Below are 19862 nucleotides of genomic sequence, written 5' to 3' on the forward strand. Positions count from 1 at the left end.
ATAAGGATCTGGTGGCCATAACAACTGGACGCGCTGTTCCATCTGGCATGATGTGGTACAAAACAGCCCCAACCCCCTTAGGAGAGGCATCACAGGTTACTACCATTTCCTCCAGGTTGGGGTCATAATTAGTTAGCACACCTGCTGACTGTATAGCGGATTTCACTTCAGAGAAGGCAATTTCCTTTTCCTTCCCCCATTGGAATGGTACTCCCTTCCGCAGTTTCAGACAAGTTGGGTAGAAAGTTCCTATAGAAATTTACATGTCCCAGGTGAGCCTGCACGTCTGAAAGTGTTTTAGAGCCGGGCATTTCCAGAATAGCCTGAATTTTCTCCTGCAATGGTTCAATGCCCCTGTCAGAAATCTTATGCCCTAGATAGACAATGGAGGTCATGTAGAATTGGCATTTCTTTTCCCCAAGTTTCAGGCTTGCCTTTTCCAGCTATTTAGGACTTCATACAAATTCTGCTTGTGCTCAGCTGTTGTCTTTCCTGTGATGAGAATATCATAAAGGAAAACTAGGATATTGGGAATCCCTACCAAAACTGACTCAATTCATCGTTGAAAAATGGATGGGGCACTATTGATTCCATAGGGAAAGCGCCTATACTGGAACAAGCCTCTATGAGTGTTGATGGTCGTGTGGTTACGCGAGTCTTCATCCAGTTCAACTTGTGCATATGCTTCAGACATGTCTAATTTGGAGAAAGCAGTCACCCCTGTCAATGCCGCAAACACATCCCCAACCATGGGGAGTGGGTGACGATCCAAGTGAGACACCTTATTAACTGTGGTTTTATAATTGCCACAGAGTCTAATATTCCCATTGACTTTACGCACTGGGACGATCTGGGATGCCCATTCAGGAAACTGGACAGGTTCTATTACTCCCAAATTTTCTAGTCGGCCCAGCTCTGCGTCCACAAGCTCTCTCTCAGTAAATTGGATGGACTGATAAATAGGCACTGTGCCTTCCTTGACATGTATTTTAACCTTAACGCCCTCTAACTTTCCCAACCCTGGTTCAAAAGTTTGGGGAAGTCAAAGACAGGGTTTGGGTTGTTATCAAAATTAGACTTAATATCATGTACCTGACAAGATTTCATGATCTCTGCCCAGTCTAGCTTACTGAGGAGTTCTCTATCAAGCAAAGTAGGACCTTCATGATCTACCACTAATACATTGTTCATAGCTACTTGTTCCTTATAATTAAATTGTCCTAGGAATGCACCCCTAGTCTTGATGGTCTCCTTGGTGTAGGTAGGCACAGGCTTACGGTTGGGTTCCAGTTAGATATTGTTCCCAGTTGTCTTTTGCAAGTTATTAAACTCCTTCCCGCTCATTACTGTACATGATGTACCAGTGTCTACTTCCATCTTGATGGGTTTACTTTGACACAAAAGTTCCACCATATATGGGGCACCCGTCTTCGGTCATTCATCGGTGCAAAATACTGTGTGGCAATCCTCCTCACCTGAAGCTTCCTCAGCAGTGCCATTGGGTTCAACCTCAAGTTCAAGTGCAACCTCCTTGGAGAAGCATTTACTACTCGTATGACCCCTGAATCCGCAACGGTGGCATGTTAAGTATTGTTTCCTCTTGCAATCTCTAGCACAATGCGGACCACCACTTCTGCTGCAATCCAGCTTCTTAGTGGAATAGTTGTTCTTGCGGTGTTTTTCTTTTACTCGCGGCGGGGGATTCTGACCCCTCTCAAATATTAGAACTTCTCCCTCGTGATCTACCGAGTGAACCGTGTCCAGGAGCTGTGTTAGTTCTCGGTTGAGTGATCTGGCGTTCAGGTTTGCTTTCTCGACTGCCAAAGCAATCTGTTCAGCTTTCTCCAATGTCAATTTATCCTCCGTGATTTCTAAGAATCGCCTCTGGGTTTGTACGTCTTTGAGGCCATTGACGAGTTTGTCTCTCAGCATTTCATTTAAGTTCATGAATTGACAGTGTTCACTAAGTTTCCGAAGTTCAACCAAGAACTCTGCAATCGACTGGCCACACAGTCGAAGAAATCCCTATCTTGTACCCTTTTACAACTATTTTCCAGAGTAGTGGTTTCAGCCTTAAGGTCCTCCTGGCCAAAGAGGTTTCTGCTGAGCTTGAACGTGTCAATATCAACTGAAGCCAGAAGAATTGCTTTCTTTTGCTTTCCGTCTGTGATCGCGTTGGTGCTGAAATAATACTCCATTTCTTCACAGTATTCGGTGCAACCGTGTCCTGTGGAATTCAAGTCGAATTCACTTAGTTTTCCATAAGTGTTTTGAGCCATTTTTTCGCTCGTCGCCACTGTTGTATTCCGAGGTAGAGAGTTGAACGCTAGTTCGCGGCTAGCTGAACAACTACACTTGACGCCATGTTGATTAACCTCAAAACAGACCGCGAGGTCTGAACCCCTTATTCAACTGCGCATGCGTGACATGTATGTACCAATTCATATCTCGAAGCAAAGAAATGTATTTATGCTCAAAGTGTTCTCCTCGTTGGAATTTTGGTTACGCTATGAGTAACACATTTAGGCGGGTTTTTTCGGTGTCTTTTGTTTGCCTTATTATTTAAATACGCTTATCTCGTATGTCATGTTCACTTTCGGGCAGTTCAGTGCATATCAGTTCCACCCTCAATTAATTAGTTTCTTGTTTTCTCTATATTATGCCCAAGGACGGCGAGTTTTCGGAGGATGACTCATCGGCTTTAAGATCTTAGAGCTTAATTCGACCAAAAGTTTTTTCATCTGAAGGGCGAGCTCTCGGATGATCAAGCTAAGTTCTCGTCGTCTTTAGTTACAAAACTTAAGTCTGTAACGAACTTATTTTTCGGGCGGGTTTTTTCGGTATCTTTTGCCTGCGGTATTATTTAAATACGCTTATCAACTATTCATCTTCACTTTAAGGTAGTTCAGTGCCTGTCAGGTGGACCCTGAATTAGTTTTTTTTATTTTCTCTTCTCTTACACGTTGCCAGACGCCCATTTTCGTCGTGTAGCCTTGCACCGGCTGCCTCTCTTTCTCCCATAACGTCACTAATTTTCGTCCTCAACCACAAAAGAGCCGCTTCGGGAAAGCCAGTAATGACATCGGTTTCACCTGTGGAAAGACTGGCTATTGGAGTTCCGAATGCCCTCCTCGTATTTCACCGCCAGGTCAACGTGTAAGTAGTTTTGAAGCAGTTTTGAATTTCTCCGTCTGGTATACCCATAGTTAGAGGTCGGCTCAGAGCTCATTATAATTTCTTGTCTCAAACTTTTAAAGGCTAATAGTTTTATTGTTCGTGTCATTGATAAGGGTTATGCTTTTCCGTTTATCACTGTTCCTCCCAAGGCCTTTCCCCATAACAATACTTTGGCTTTGACCCATGCCGATTTTGTAGGGGAAGCTTTTCAACATCTTATGATAAAAAAGAGCGAAAGAAACTTTACACAACGTTTCGATGACTCCATGTCATCATTTTCAAGTGAAAAGAAAAGAAAATTTGATAACTTAATATATACCGTGCGAGGTGCGATGTTTAACTAAGTCTAATCTTATTCGAAGCTTTTCAAGAGCTTTTTATTTCGGGCTCTGTTTTTGAGGTTCCGAGTTCCTCCCCCACCCCCCAATATGGATACCCCCTTTATCCATCTCTATTCAAAGTACTGGAAAAGAGGTTGATTGTACTCCCCCGTCATGTCAATAAGCACATTTGGAAGGGAAAATTCAAGTTTGAGAACATAAGGAATGCGTCCATGTACCGTTCCAATGGATAATTTCATGTTTAAATTTGACCTTAAATCCGGTTATATCATATTGATATTTTGGATGATTATCAGACCTTCCTGAGTTTTTCGCAGGTGGTTAATTGGGTTAGGAAGTTTTTGTTTGAACAGTACTCCCGGGTTGTCCTCTGTCCCCTATATTTTCACTGAGGTAGTTCGTGTTCTTGTTAGGTTTTGGCGGAGTCACGCAGTAAGGATCACACTTTACCTTGATGACGGTCTTGGTTCCGCTCGCGACTTTGCTCGCTGTCAGGTTGCTTCCACGTTCGCCAAGTCTTCACTTCTGTTGTCTGGTTTCCTTCCCAATCAGAGTAAATCTATTTGGCAACCCACTCCCTGCTTGGTATGGTTCGGAGTTTGCAGAGAGGATTTCTAATGCCAGCTAATGCTATCCGTGCTCAATACCCATGTTCTACTGCTAGGAAATTGGCCTGTTTCGTGGCCAAGATTATTTCCATGGGTTTTGTGTTTTGGTAACATCACCCGTATCATGACCACATATTCCCATTTTGATATTTTTCGGAGCTCTACTTGGGATAACAAAATTTCCCTGTCGGCTTCCACCCTGAGGGAGTTATCATTCTGGCAGGAAAATATTCCCCTCCTTAATTAACAGTAGGTGTCTCGTCTCCCCACATTGTCATTATTGCCGTGCATGCTATTCCGATGCGAGTTCTACGGGTTGTTCTTGCCTAGTTACATTCTGGAATTTCAAAATACCGTTTCTCATAAAATGTGGAATGTTGAGAAGGCCCGGAAGAGCTCCTCTTACAGACAACTCAACGCCATTCTTTTGGATTTGGAGTCTTTTTTGCACTTGGTTAAAGGGCACACTATTAAGTGGTGTACTGATAATCAAAGTGTTTCTAGAATTGTTGAAATTGGAATTATGAATGGAGACTTGCAGTGTCTTGCGTTACGCGTTTTCTCTATGTGCTTGCTTAACAACATCAAGTTGGAAGTGGAATGGATTCCAATACCTGCTAATGATAGAGCTGATTTTCTGAGCAGAATCGTTGACTATGCATACGATGACTGGCGAGTTAAGAGGGATTATGTTTTTATGGCCAAGGCTAAGTGGGGTCCACATTCCGTGGACCGGTTTGCGAACTATGAGAATGCTCAGTTGCCCCATTTTTATAGTAGAGTTTGGTGCCCTGGAACAGAGGGGGTTGTCGCATTTTCTGTTACAATATTAGAGGTGGTTAGGATTCCTCCGTGTTCGCAAGACTATGTTTTCAGATCCCTTAGGTATGATACGCGTTCTAAGGAAAACGTGCCCTCTTCTAAGCACCTCTCCCTCGGGAGAGCGCGAGAAATTTTCAAGGAAAAATTAGAAGCTATTGGAGTTGATCATGACTCGTGTGGATTTAGTAATCACAGCATTAAGTCCGGCGGAGCTACAGCACCAGCAACTCTGAATGTTTCAGATCGTCTCTTTAAAGTTCATGGCAGATGGAAGTCTGACTCAGCTAAGGATGGATATGTTTGTGATAAAGTCGACTCGCGGCTCTTTGTGCCGTTGAATATAGGGATATAAATCTGCTGTCTGTTTTTCAGGTCGAGTATTATGGGCACTGCTGTACCTATTCCCCCTTTACAATAAATTCATTGTTATTGTATTACATTGGCGTGTTTTATGAGTGTGAGTTTAGAGCAGAAGTAAGTGATTTTCGGTACTCAGTTTAGAAAATAAGTTTAAAAAAACGTTCAACAATGTAATAATAATAATAATAATAATAATAATAATAATAATAATAAACTTTAATTTATTCAAGTGTCAAGTTATTTAGCGCTGAGGCACTATTGCAGACAAAATTCATACAAATCAACTCAAATTAACTCAAAGCAAATCAAACGAAAAACGTTTGGTTTTTGCCTCCTTCTTTTGTCATTTTTCCAAAACGTTTATAAACACTTCACTGGCTGAGGCAGGAGAAAATGAGGGGACAGAGGGCTCAGGGCGTTGGCCGGGATATGTCATCTCCACGAAAGTTATTTTTAGACAAGCAGAAGTCTTTGTTCTAGCGGAAGTCTGTCTTCCGAAACCATGCAGTCTTGCTTTGGCTTTCTCGGAACTTTTTTCTTTTCTGTTGCCCAAAGATGTTGGTTGGCCTGCATGCGGACGTCTCGGAAGACAGACTTCCGCTAGAACAAGGACTTCCGCTTGTCTAAAAATAACTTTTGTGGACACGACATATCCCAAGGCCTTGACCGGGAGCCTCCGTCTCTGTCCCCTCATTTTTTCTTGCCTTAGGACATCAGTGTACCAAAGGTTTATGCAAGTTTTTACTCAAACAGTTGATTAGGACTCTTGTCTATTCCATCGACAATTCCGTCAGGGTGAACAACCGGAATGCCATATACACGACCCAACAGGCTCAATGATAAGTCGGAGTCTCCCTTTATACTCCGACCTTGCAAACGAATTCTTCATTCTATGCATTTCTATGAAGATATTTAGCCATCGTTCTATCAGTTTTCTAAGGGATCAGAGTGATGATAACTTTACCATCTCCTTCATTGACTCCACTGACGTTAATCTGCGAGGTCCCGTTGTTTATGGAACCTCCTCCGCCAGCCGTCCCTTTATTAAAGCTTAACGCCTCCACACCTCCACCGGAGTATCCGCCGCCTCCCCCAGGGAGAACCCAGCCATGACCACCCCCACCAAAGCCCCCTTTTGAATGACTGTCAGCACCGTATCCACCGTTGACAAAACTTGCTGCGTTTCTGTGCATACCATCGCCATCTCCTCGTAGTCCTGCTCCAGCTCCACAAAAACTATTTTGATCTGATCTCTTTCCTCCCATTCCTGTACTCCCTCCCCATCTCGTACCATTCTGGCCCGCCTGTCCAGGGTCGCCATCTGAGCCTCCATTTTTTGGCATACTGCCACCCCCTCCTCCACCGGCTATGATAAGTGGCGAATTGTTCATCAAGGTGATAAACGTTCCACCACCTCCTCCTCCAGGCCTTTCATTAAAATCTGAGTTGGTCTGACCTTTTTGCCCAACAAGTATCTTCAGCCTACGACCACGTTGCAGTTCAAACAAGCCTGCAATTTTCGCACCTAGGCCTCCTCGTGTCCACCCCGAACAACCATTAATATTTAAGCACGTACCGTTGCCTCCTGAAGCTCCGAAAGCCTCAATAAAATACTTTCCTGTTGAAGGGACAACCCATTCTTGTATGCCATGGCTTAGATGACGTTGTCCTTGGAGTGGGGTCCCCAGGTACCCAGATATATCCTTTGGGCCTAGAGGTCCTTGTGCACCAAGAGTTGTGAAAACAAACTTCATTGGTGTAACATTAATCCAGTGACCATAAGAGAAACCTGGTCTGAAAGCTAGGTTATCAAGATTTAATGACTGCGAAGATGAATTGTTAAGCTCGCATACATTGAACGTTTTTCCGAAGTTAAAGGAGAGACATCCCTTCACAGATAAACACTTTTGTGCACATGAAGTGATTTCTTGGTCAGTCAGTATTGTTGTGACGTGGCCCATTAAAATGTGGTCCTCCAAGACTGATAAATATGAAGATCGATAGTCGTCACTCTTGAAGAAACTTTGAGTATGATGCAAGAATACCGAGATCAAAAGACATGTGATTAATCCAGGCATTGTCTATAATGAAAAAAGTATAGATTACGTTAAAATAGAGCATTAAAGCATGCAAGGTGAACACACCGATATACTAACCCCAGTGTGGCCATCACGTCACGCAAGTGCACAACCATATCATCTGGTTTATTGGCAGATGTGGACAGCTGTTTCGGAATAGCGTATTACCAGTCGGGTGTTTTTGGGCACCTCCACTTAATAGATGTGGTAAGCTGGTTGGGAGCAGCACAGCCGTTCTCCCACGGCAAGCGTGTGGGAAAGGTGAAATGGTTGTGCGCATGCGTGACGTGATGGAAAAGGAAAGGAACGGAACTTTATTTAAATGTCTAGTCGTTCTAGCGTTGGAGTACTAATTGGGAACATTGTAAACTGAAATTAAAAATTAACTCGCATGAAGTCAAATGTTGGGTTTTGAAGGCCACATCGGGTTTGGTGTTCTGGTGTGTTCACCTTGCTTTTAAGGCTCTGTACATTAAAATACTCCAATAAACGCTACACCTAGACACTAGGTAGCGTTGAACTAGTGATCTCATAAATTAGTTACCGCACAGAGATTCTAAAAGCTGACGTTTTGAGCGTTAGCCCTTCGTCAGAGCGAATCGAGGGATTATGGGTTACGTGTAGTTTTTATAGTAGAGTAGGAGCTACGCTATTGGTGGTAACATGGCAACGTGAAAAATAGGAATATATTAGTTAAATGAAAAGCGTTCGTTAATACCGTGAGGATTAAGGGTGCCGATTTGAAAGATGAATTTTTGTTCCAGATTCTTGCGGCTTTCCGTCGTACCTAGATGTAGGGAAAGGCCTCAGATAGTCATGTATTTTTTGGAGTGGTTAGGCAGATTAAAATGGCGAGCGACTGGCTTAGATGCATCCTTGTCATTCTTCTCAACATCGCGAACGCGTTCGCGGAATCGGTCACCTAGTCGTCTACCTCTCTCACCGATGTATAATTTATTACATAACGTACAGGTTATGCAATAAATGACATTTGCGGAGGTCCATGTGAAACGATCGGTGATCTTAACAGATCGCTTAGGTCCCGATATCTTGCTAGTGTTAACAATGAAAAGACAAGTTTTGCATCGTGAGCGCGCGCATTTAACTGCCGGGTTTGCTCGTTAGTTTTGAGCGCGCTTCTAACTAAAAAGTTGCCTACGTTTTTGTCGTGTTTAAATGAAATAAGTGGAGGTTGCGAAAAGATTCTACCAGTCTCGGGATCATTTTGGAGTAATTTAAAATTACTAAGAATGATACTTTTGACTGCGTGATTATGAGGATGGAAAGTGAGGGTGAATGGAATTCTGTCATTCTTATCTTTTTGTGACGTTTGTAGTGATGACTGTCGATCAAATTGTTGGGCGCGATGATGGCCCGCTTTGACCACAGAGATAGGATAGCCACGTTTTTCGAAGAACTGGCACATCTCCTCTGATTTGCTGGAAAAATCGGAGTCATCACTACATAGACGTCGAAGTCTAAGAAATTGAGAATAAGGAATGGAGTTCTTGACATGTGATGGATGTGACGATGAATACAACAAATAACTGTGTGAATCTGTAGGTTTGTAGTGCACACTAGTACATAGCACGTTGCCGCTAATAGAAACTTTGATATCTAGGAAAGCCAATGAAGTTTCCGAAATTTCCCAGGCATATTTAAGAGCCGGATGAAAAGAGTTGACGTAGGTTATAAATTGATCGAGTTCTTCTCTGCTGGATGAAATAGCGCCGATGCAGTCGTCGATGTAGCGGCCGTAGAGTTCAGGTTTGGGGCCGTTGTACTCATAAAAAAATTGGTGATCAACATATCCTACAAAAAGATTGGCATAGCTAGGTCCCATTCTTGTGCCCATCGCTACACCATTAATTTGTTTGTAATAGTTGCCGGCGAATGAAAAACAATTAAGCCTTAAAACTAGTTCGGCAAGGCGGAGGAGCGTTTCCGAGCTAGGTTCTTTGACAGTGCGTTGATCGAAAAAGTGTTTAAGTGCTTGAAGACCTTCGCTATTAGGAATGACTGTGTATAAAGATATAATGTCCATGGTGAAAAAAAGTTTGTCTTGGCCGGAGAAATTGAAATCGCGGAAAATTTGTAGTGCGTGTGTACTGTCTTTAATGTATGATGGCAAAGATTTGACGATAGGTGTCATAATCCTGTCTAAGTAGCTAGAAATGAGTTCGGTTCGGCAACTACAGGCAGAAACGATACGGCGACCTGGGTTTGTTGGGTTTGTGAATTTTAGCATTCGCCGGCAACTATTACAAGCAAATTAATGGTGTAGCGATAGGCACAAGAATGGGACCTAGCTATGTCAATCTTTTTGTAGGATATGTTGAACACCAATTTTTTAATGAGTACAACGGCCCAAAACCTGAACTCTACGGCCGCTACATCGACCACTGCATCGGCGCTATTTCATCCAGAAGAGAAGAACTCGATCAATTTACAACCTCCGTCAACTCTTTTCATCCGGCTCTTAAATATACCTGGGAAATTCGGAAACTTCATTGGCTTTCCTAGATATCAAAGTTTCTATTAGCGGCAACGTGCTATGTACTAGTGTGCACTACAAACCTACAGATTCACACAGTTATTTGTTGTATTCATCGTCACATCCATCACATGTCAAGAAGTCCATTCCTTATTCTCAATTTCTTAGACTTCGACGTCTACGTAGTGATGACTCCGATTTTTCCAGCAAATCAGAGGAGATGTGCCAGTTCTTCGAAAAACGTGGCTATCCTGTCTCTGTGGTCAAAGCGGGCCATCATCGCGCCCAACAATTTGATCGACAGTCATCACTACAAACGTCACAAAAAGATAAGAATGACAGAATTCCATTCACCCTCACTTTCCATCCTCATAATCACGCAGTCAAAAGTATCATTCTTAGTAATTTTAAATTACTCCAAAATGATCCCGAGACTGGTAGAATCTTTTCGCGACCTCCACTTATTTCATTCAAATGCGACAAAAACGTAGGCAACTTTTTAGTTAGAAGCGCGCTCAAAACTAACGAGCAACCCGGCACTTTCAAATGCGCGCGCTCACGATGCAAAACTTGTCTTTTCATTGTTACACTAGCAAGATATCGGGACCTAAGCGATCTGTTAAGATCACCGATCGTTTCACATGTACCTCCGCAAATGTCATTTATTGCATAAACTGTACGTTGTGCAATAAATTATACATTGGTGAGACAGGTAGACGACTAGGTGACCGATTCCGCGAACACCTTCGCGATGTTGAGAAGAATGACAAGGATGCATCTAAGCCAGTCGCTCGCCATTTTAATCTGCCTAACCACTCCAAAAAACACATTGCTATCTGCGGCCTTTCTCTACTTCTAGATACGACGGAAAGCCGCAAGAATCTGGAACAAAAATTCATCTTTCAAATCGGCACCCTTAATCCTCACGGCATTAACGAACGCTTTTCATTTAACTAATATATTCCTATTCTTCACGTTGCCATGTTACCACCAATAGCGTAGCTCCTACTCTACTATAAAACTACACGTAACCCATAATCCCTCGATTCGCTCTGAGGAAGGGCTAACGCTGGAAACGTCAGCTTTTAGAATCTCTGTACGGTGGCCAATTTTCATTATCAACTCCGTTGGTGAACCAAATTTTTGTATACTACTTCCCCACCGACGCAGCACCACAGTTTCTTTAGAAACTACCCCTTCACATAAATTGGTTGCCTAGGTGAAAATGAGGCGTATGAAACCTTAAGTCCTCAAATCACTTTTTGCCTCTCTAGGTCAACAAGTTTGAAAGGTATGCCCTGACTAACAAAGCCGGTTTACATGATGACCGTTTAGGGAGGGCACTCCTTACTTTAAAACGCGTGCTTAAACTCTGAGGCACGGCAGCCCTAAACTTTATTGTATCTTGAAATGGAAATGTGTTGAGCATGTGATCTCAGAAGTTCAGCGTTGCATTCATGGTCGCGGGACAAATGGATCATCCGTCCTCTGGGAGGGATGATCCTTTCTGTTTTTCGTTTTTCATCCGACGAGGAATTGATGTTTATTCTTCAATGATCACAAAGATTTTAGGAAGGAACCTGGCGCAAGATATTATCAAAATAAATCCGCTACGGTCAGTGCGTTGAACTGCACGACTATTTTCAAAACATGACGAGACTTCATATATGAAAGCCGGAACTATACTTCTAAACTGTTTTTTATAAGAAAGTAAGTCATTCAAATTGAATGATAAAATAAATAATATTTCAGTTTCCCTGTTGAAGAAATAGACGCTGCGATCCTATATGTTTATTTGTCGCATTGGATTTTCATTGCCATTCCATTTTCAGTCCAGCTTCTTATTGAGATATATGGCTCTGTTCAAAGACAACTTTATGAACTGAACGAAGACCAACTAACTAAAAATCATTTCTACCTCCTACCGTTCTTTAGCCCGCGGTGTCACTATTGCTGCTTCGCAATCAGTCGTCACTGAACAAATCGGGTAAAACGTAAAGATATTTGGCTTTGGTTTCTTTTGTAACTTTTATGGCTCTTACTTGAAAAGGCGATCAATTCTGATCCTTCAAGGGTTATTACAAATCTAAAAAAATACCTGATAGTTTAAAAACGAACGTATGATATTTCTCAAGGGAGAAACTGTGTACGCATTTCTTGTCCTTTTAAGGTAAAATGACGTTGTAGAAAAGAAAAACGTGATGTTTGATTTAATTTTACTAAAAGTTATTTGCTGAGCCTGAAAAAGTCATTTGGGATAACGATTATTTCAAACTTCAATTTAATGGTTCCTTGATTACGTTGGGTGTCTGTACAGCTTTTATTCCTGTCAAGGCATCTGGCTTAGATTGATCTGTAGGATCTCCACTATTCCCAACAAGTTTTGAATCACTCAGTCAATATGTCTCTGTTTCCTTAAATACAGTTTAACACGGGTTTTAGTGACAATGAAACTGTGGATTGTTGCGAACGTTCTCGCGCATAATTAACATGACAAATACGTTAAAAACTTTTTTGTTTTGTTTTTTTAGTAGTTGGTTCTGAATCACCTAATATTTACACCAACATTTGAGCTTAAAATTGTGGATACTCTGTGGTTACTTTAATGAAATTTTATGGAGATCAACCATTAGGCTGAGGGCTCAAGCAAGCTTCAACTGTATTTGTTTTTGTCTAAGCTATAAGCCGAGGTTACCTAAGTAAATAATTGCGAAGAAAGATAACATGCTAACCCTTGAATTATTGATTTACAGATTGCAGAGAAAAACGAGAAAAGCATGATAAATTTCCTTAGGTAATTTAATATCCGTGGTTCCATAATTATTGATTGCCACAATGCTAACGGACGTAAAGCATCTCCGCGTATAGACTTTTATCTCCGATAGTCAACCTTTGTTTAAAAAGTGATTTTTTAATCGGACAGACACAGAATACAGGACAATGGGACGACCGGAGTTGTCACCATAGAAACCCCTCCAAAAAGGGCCAATGTCACGTCATTTGAGTTGTCTTGTAGTCCAAACTGTTCGGAAGTCGTCTCTCATATCGGATCCTTCAGTCAGGCTTAAAATACTGCTTGGAAACCTCAGAGGAAAATGTCAAATGTATTTTTGTGAGAAGAACTATTTGTGAAAACAATTGTTCTCCTCAACAGCAGAATATGGTACAACATTTTGGTATACAATAACTGTGACGTTGGGTTATATATACAGGTGTCTACTGGTCATTAAATAATTATTCAGCAAAACAGAAGGCTAGTCCTTCTCAAGAAATAGGCTAGAATTCTTTATGATTTAAGTCAGTCTTTTTCTGGATATGATTACAATTATAAATGATTTTCTATAAAAGAGCTCGCTCTTTTATTCTTTCATTTTTCATCGAGTCTCATTCCTTATCTTTGACGTTCAACAGAGCAAAACTAGACACCTCATTTTCTGTCATGAGAAATATGCCAACATCATTCTGTCATTTCTTTCCTAGCAGTGTGCCAAGATGATTATCAACTTAACCTGGTATAATGGTCTTTTGCTCACGTATCCTCTGTAGCTCAGTGCCAAGAGTATCCGAACTGGTATTGACCCGAAGGTCATAAGTTCGGTTCCCGCGAAGGATCAGTCGGATTTTTTTCGGAGTACGCTAGTGTCATCACAGCGGAAAACATACCTTTTTCCTTAATATCGCAGCAAATATGCAACCATTTGACAATTCCAGCCTTTGAAGTAAGCGAAAGGCTTCTCAGGTCAGCCTAGTTTTCTAGCCTTGTTCCCACGAGTCTTCTCCAGATTAGAGTTGGAGCATCCGAGTAAGCAATCAAAAGTTCCTGGTTTCGTCTGCTACTATACAGACTATAGGAGTGTTCTGATACGACTATGCTCACGTAGATCAAATGTCCCTGATCACTTTCGCGTGCTTCTACATTAACTAAACTCCTGTTTTTAAGAAAAAAATCCGCAAATCTTGACATATAGTTATTCGTCTGGGTGTACCGCTAAACAGTCTAGTTGTTATAGGTCCTTAAACTGCCTCTTGTAGTCTGCTAACCTTTCTATACAGAACTTACAACCTATGACTAAAATTTCCATTGTTCTCCCCGTGCTCGTTTGGAAAATTTTCGTCAAACATTTTTTTCTCTTAAAGGCCCTATCTAGCAATATTTTGGTATGAAAGAGGTGCAAAAATACCAGCAAGTTTTGATTGTGAGTGGGATGCAAAAATTAAGATCATTTATTGCATGAGAGCTTGTAGGACCTTGTAAGCACTATGGACAGCAGCGCGCAAAGCGTCATGGGAATTCTTTTATTTTTCAGTCAGTTGCCTCCAGACTTCAAGGGAAACTCATCTCTGCGTTGCAATGAACATGGACGCCATTGATAGACAGGACGAAGAGTCAACTTCGTTTGAGAGTTTCAGTTGCATCTTCTTACATTGCTATGGCATGCTCATTTTATTTACTTTCTCTGTTCCAAGCCTGCCCTTTTGGGATGATCAATGGGGTTTTTGCCCATTTCAGTTTCGAGAAAAAATTCGTCGTGAAAGACGAATGTTCATTTTGCCACTGAGCGAGGAAATTAGATGGACTGAATTCGGCGTCAGTTCTATTAAAACCCAGTGTTCATTTTGAGGTAGGGTATAAATTTTTCTGGTTTTTGAATCGTGCATTGTTGGAAAATTTGTCAGTATGTATTTGAGGCTTGAGCCATCGTCATTCTAAACTGTGTGAGTACAGATTTTCCTGGCTTAATGCACAACACGTTTAGAGATCGTTCTTCTCATGTTGTAGTTTGACCCCCAAGAAAGCGCCGAGTGTAGTTTCGAAAATAGCTACCAAAAAGTCAATGGTGCGTCTGATAACTTGAACTCGACAGAAATTTGAATAACTTGAATCGTATAATTATTTATTGAGTTCTTGTACAGACTTAGCCGATTTCCAAACATCGAAGGACCAATGAAAGACGTAAGTCGTACAAGGAGCTTGAAGTTGAAGGACAAAACAGAGGTTGAAAATCGAGAGTCAATTCGAGAGTCGGTTCAAACTGAAATACAATAAATATGATAAAATACAACTAAGCTATTGAAACCGGCGTTACAACAAAGATGATACTGACGATGAAAAGGTTAGAAACTAAGTTTAGGCATACAAATGCCGTAACGCCAACATATACGAACTAAACTTTGGCGTGGAAAAAGAACAACTTAAAACATGATAACTTGATACCGATGCACGACCGTGCAAGACTAGACAAAATCTTAGATCTACATGCTGAAAAATACTGAAACTAAACGTCCTAAAGAGCAGTTTACTATCCATAACATGTCATTAGTGTACTTAGCAACCATGTAAAGGGTAAAGAAAATTAATAGGACTTACGTTTGGTCTGCGACGCACCAAGCAGATACAGAACCGAAGACGGATAACAAATTGCAAGACTTGACTTGTGATAGCGACCACACTAAACAAAACTGAACTCTGAGTGAATAGCTTACTTATATATCCACAGGACGAACCAAAAAACTAAGCTATGATTGGTAATTGCGGGATTAGGAAATAAACAATTTCCGGGCAAATCAACGTGATTGCGTGCGTAAATTATCTTAACTTGCAGCGATAGCTAACACTTAATTAATTGCGAATTGGTTCAGCGTTTGCTCACGAATTATTATAAAATATAAACACGTTTGAACCCGACACTGAGAGGCCCTTAATAATATGCATAAGAAGTGGCCTACGGAAAGTTAAAAATGCGGGTTTTCCTCTGCAAGAACTTATAGCAGTACTGATATTTGGAGTATTAATTTTGCACGATTTTTGGGGGAAGATTTGCAAAGAGAGATATTAGTCCCAAAATTGAGAGGATGTTGTCTGCTCTCAGAAATCTGGAAAACAAATTATGGGCAGGAATTTCCAGAAACACTGTTGTTTGCATCAAGCACAGGTTGAGTTAAGATAATTTATTTATTTGCACTAACCCATATATTTTTATCATCTGTAACATCTGGTTCAGCAGTTCAATTCAATGAGGCTGTGTATAAAAGGGGAAGTACGGTCTAGAAAAAGTTTCTCTAAATTACGAAAAATTTTTCCCAGGAATTTGAAAATAATTACCGTTTTGTCCAGTCCCCGTTAAAATGTGACAAGAGCACTTTGAAGTTGCCTCTTTCGTGACCTGAAGAGCGCCATCTTGGATATGACGTGTAATGACGTACAATAGTCAACAAACGTGTTCGACCTTACTTAATTCTTCGTTCCGCGATCACTTTCTCAATGTTTTGTGACCTTTCTGCTTCGAGAAATTCACATGTAAGTTGAACTGTGGTAAACGGTCTTGTGGTTCAATAGGTAGTAGGCCATGTAGGCCATAAGTGCGACAGAAACTCAAGTCACTAAATACTTATAGATTTTATAGTCAATCAAACTAGGCGGCAAAAATCAGCCAGAGCAAATGTATACAAGACGAAAACCCTGAACATGCGACAAAGAAATATTCGACAAGAGTACTTTGTTCACTTTCTTCCTTCAGCGACAGCCGTCTTCGATGCTTCAGCAAACGCATTTGTTTGCTTTCACACGGGGAAACGTTTAATTTAGAAAAACCCGACGAAACTTTCAGATGTTGCTCAATACATCAGGGGCACCCAACGAGAATGTAGTTCAAAACCACTTAAACATAGCATTGTTAAACGTATTATAGCTTTTAAACGGCAGATATAGGCATATTTTTACCCCCTGAAAATTTTTCATCTGTTCGGATTTCCTAGCTGAAAGTCTAGTGATCCGAAAATTATAGGGATAAAAACTTACCTTTTCGAAAATTTCAGCCAGAAAAAAGGTTTCGAAAATTCTAGGTGACCTTTTTAGGGTAAAAATCCGTTAAAAATGGGCAATTGTACCATGTTTTAGATGTTCGAAAATCCTAGGACAGGCAGGCAAGCAAGAAAATTTATTACAAATGTTCCGAAAATTCTAGATCTCAAATCGTCTTCCGAACAGATATTTTCCGAAAATTGACGTTTGGTGCCCATGTAGCAAGGCTTTTTTTCACATCAACAATAACCGCAGGGGTACAGGGATGGCGCAGTGGTGAGAGCGTTCGCCTCCCACCAATGTGGCCCGGGTTCGATTCCTAGATCCGGCGTCATATGTGGGTTGGGTTTGTTAGTTCTCTACTCTGCACCGAGAGGTTTTCTCCGGGTACTCCGGTTTCCCCTCTCCTCAAAAACCAACATTTGATTTGTGTTAATTGTTAATTTCAGTTTACAGTGTCCCAATTAGTGCTCCAGTGCTAGAACGACTAGACACTTGAATAAAGTTCGTTTCCTTTCCTTTCCGCTGTTGGGGTGTACGCTTTAAATGGGGATGAAACTAGACACATGTCTAAACTTGAGAACACGTATAAAAATTACACCGGAAAATTAAAATTTAAAGAAAAGTTGGCCGTCGAAAATAAAACGTGGATGGATTCCTTAAACGTGAAAACCTGACTGCTATATTGTCTGATCGGGTGTATCATTTTACCAAGGAGGACTTCACGCGGGATGTTCAGGTATATGAATATTGGTCTTGGTGACATTCGCTTCATACTGAAATCTCACTGAGTCAAGTCTCAGTGTTATTGTTGGCTATTTAAACACATTTAGTCCAAATGAGTGGTCAAGTATGACAATCGAGGTGAAGAACTTTCGATTCAGAGAAACTTTTGCTAGACCGTACTTTCCCTTTATAAAAGTTCCCTGAAGAAACTTCAATCATTATGATCTCCACTTCGATTGAAAACTTAAGGGATTAAAAGAGATTATGATATGATTGTCTATATGTTTGTTGTTGATTTAGCAGTTAAAGCCATAAATGGCACACTTTTGGAAACCAAGGAATGCAGCGTTATGGTATTATATGAAATGATAGTGATGTTATAGCTAAGCATAGTAACATAGAAGTAGTTCTTAGCACTGGCCAAAAAGTGAGCAGCAAACCAAGATGAACGTTTCTGTTCAGGTAATTTGCTCATCACTTTATAAGAATAAAATTAGGGGTTGCGAAGTTTGTTTTTTTAGTTATAAGTACCATAAAGTTCCGATAGTAACGACCCCCCGAAATTAACGTCAATTTTTTGTGACCGCTAGTAAATCCTGAAAGTAGCGACCACACGAACGGTAGCGACCTCCCGAAAGTAGCGACCCCCCGCCCCCGTAAGTAGCGAGACCAAGTTTTTTTAAATTGTCTACCGTATACTTTTAATTTTTCAATCAATATTCGAAATTTTAATGTACAATAATATGTTCGTGCAGTGTCACAAATTGTTCACGATAAGGCACTTTAATTTACAACAACAGGAAGCCTTATGCCACCATTCTTCCTTGACAGTAAACTGATGTAGCGATGTAAGAACTACCGTAAACCGGTATAATTTCGTATTCACAACAGGAAAGTTTCTTCAAATTGAAATTGAACTCTATATAGTTTTCGTCGATTGGCATGAACGTGTTTCTTCCAATTAAATCATACTGAGATACCGGCACGGGGTACAAACCAAAACGCAGCGGTGCGTCACACAGTACAATCGAAGCAGTTTAGCTTTTCTCCTCTGAGTCAGTGAAAAACTCGACATGCGGTAGTCCGGTAAACCATCGATATTTATTTTTACTGTCCCTGCTACAAATGAACAAATGAACGGATAACTGTGTCTTTCAGCCGGCGCGATGTCTCTTGCTATGCCGTACCCACAAATTTCGTGAAAAGCACACGCCGATCACCAGCAGTCACTTTTCCCGCCATAAAAGGGGCACCCAACGAGAATATAGTTCAAAACCACTAAAACATAGCATTTTTAAACGTATTTTAGTATTTAAACGGTAGATATAGGCATATTTTTATCCTCTAAAAATTTTTTCATCTGTTCCGATTTCCTAGCTGAAAGTCTAGTGATCCGAAAATTGTAGGCATTAAAACTTACCTTTTCAAAAATTTTAGCCAGAAAAAAGGCTCCCGAAAATTCTAGGTGACCTTTTTAGGGTAAAAATCCGTTAAAAATGGGCAATTATACCATTTTTCAGATGTACGAAAATCCTAGGAGAGGCAGGGAAGCAAGACATTTCACAACAAATGTTCCAAAAATTCTAGATCTCAAATTGTCTTCCGAAGAGAAATTTTCCGAAAATTGACGTCAGGTGCCCCTGTCATAAAGCGGTTCTTTTTTTTCTTTTTAATTTATGTTGTTCACTTTTTATTTCGGAAAAAAAGCTCGCGCTAGCTCTATTTGTAAACGATTTTTGTTCCCCGAAAGTAGCTGCTATTTCCGAAAGTAACGAGGGTCGCTACTATGTGAACTCTATAGTAGTGTTAAATGTACTGTATCGGGTTTCCTTACAATTCTGAATATGTCAGTGCGGAACCGATGTAATCGTCTACTTAGGGGAAGATGAAGAATCAAGCCCTCCGAGAGTCTCTTTGTATTCCAATGCTCATGCATGAGAAGGACTTTGGATTCGATCTCACTAGCCCGGCTAGCTTTTTGTTACGGATTCTAACACAAAAATTGTATGAGATGTGAGAATTTGTTCCGATTCGATCAACGACCGAAAACTCCAGCTTCATACAGAGTTTTACAAATCTACATCTTATTCTACTGTTTATTTGTTGCCTCTTACCTCTGTCACTGCTGAAAATCTCAAATAAAAATCTGATGCCGAAACGAAAGCAGGAAGATTTTCAGAGGGAAATTTGATCAGGTAATAATTACCCTCTTGGTTCGGTTTTTCAAAGTCATATCCACCTCTGTTTACATGAATAAAGGGGAATTTTCTCATTCGTTGACACTTCATTTGCTTTGCAGTGACAGAGGCCTTCAAGTCATTCCACCTCAACGCACTGGAACAAACATCTACTGGCCGATGGCAGCTGTTGTTCTCTAGGGCCTACTCGAAATCACTGGCTTTTTTGTCCTAAGAATTTATTGAGAGTTATTTATAAGTCGCAGAAGAGCAAAAC

The 19862-nt window shown here is 40.9% G+C and overlaps 1 protein-coding gene across 4 annotated transcripts; it reads right to left on the reverse strand.

Moving 5' to 3' along the window:
* Positions 1-5334: 5334 nt before the first annotated feature.
* LOC137975099 (ALK tyrosine kinase receptor-like) lies at positions 5335-19627 on the reverse strand. Of its 4 annotated transcripts, none has more exons than XM_068822156.1 (2): positions 19523-19627; positions 5335-7389 (listed from the first exon to the last, which is right to left on the reverse strand). In XM_068822156.1, the coding sequence occupies exon 2, from the start codon at positions 7384-7386 to the stop codon at positions 6244-6246; it is 1143 nt and encodes a 380-aa protein (XP_068678257.1). In that variant the 5' UTR covers positions 7387-7389; positions 19523-19627; the 3' UTR covers positions 5335-6243. The 4 variants fall into 4 exon arrangements, with proteins under 4 accessions (XP_068678257.1, XP_068678258.1, XP_068678259.1 ...); XM_068822157.1 differs by lacking the exon at positions 19523-19627 and adding an exon at positions 15249-15313; XM_068822158.1 differs by lacking the exon at positions 19523-19627 and adding an exon at positions 11799-11978.
* Between the last annotated feature and the right edge of the window lie 235 nt (positions 19628-19862).

This window comes from Montipora foliosa, chromosome 11 (genome assembly GCF_036669935.1).
Source record: "Montipora foliosa isolate CH-2021 chromosome 11, ASM3666993v2, whole genome shotgun sequence".
NCBI lineage: Eukaryota > Metazoa > Cnidaria > Anthozoa > Scleractinia > Acroporidae > Montipora > Montipora foliosa.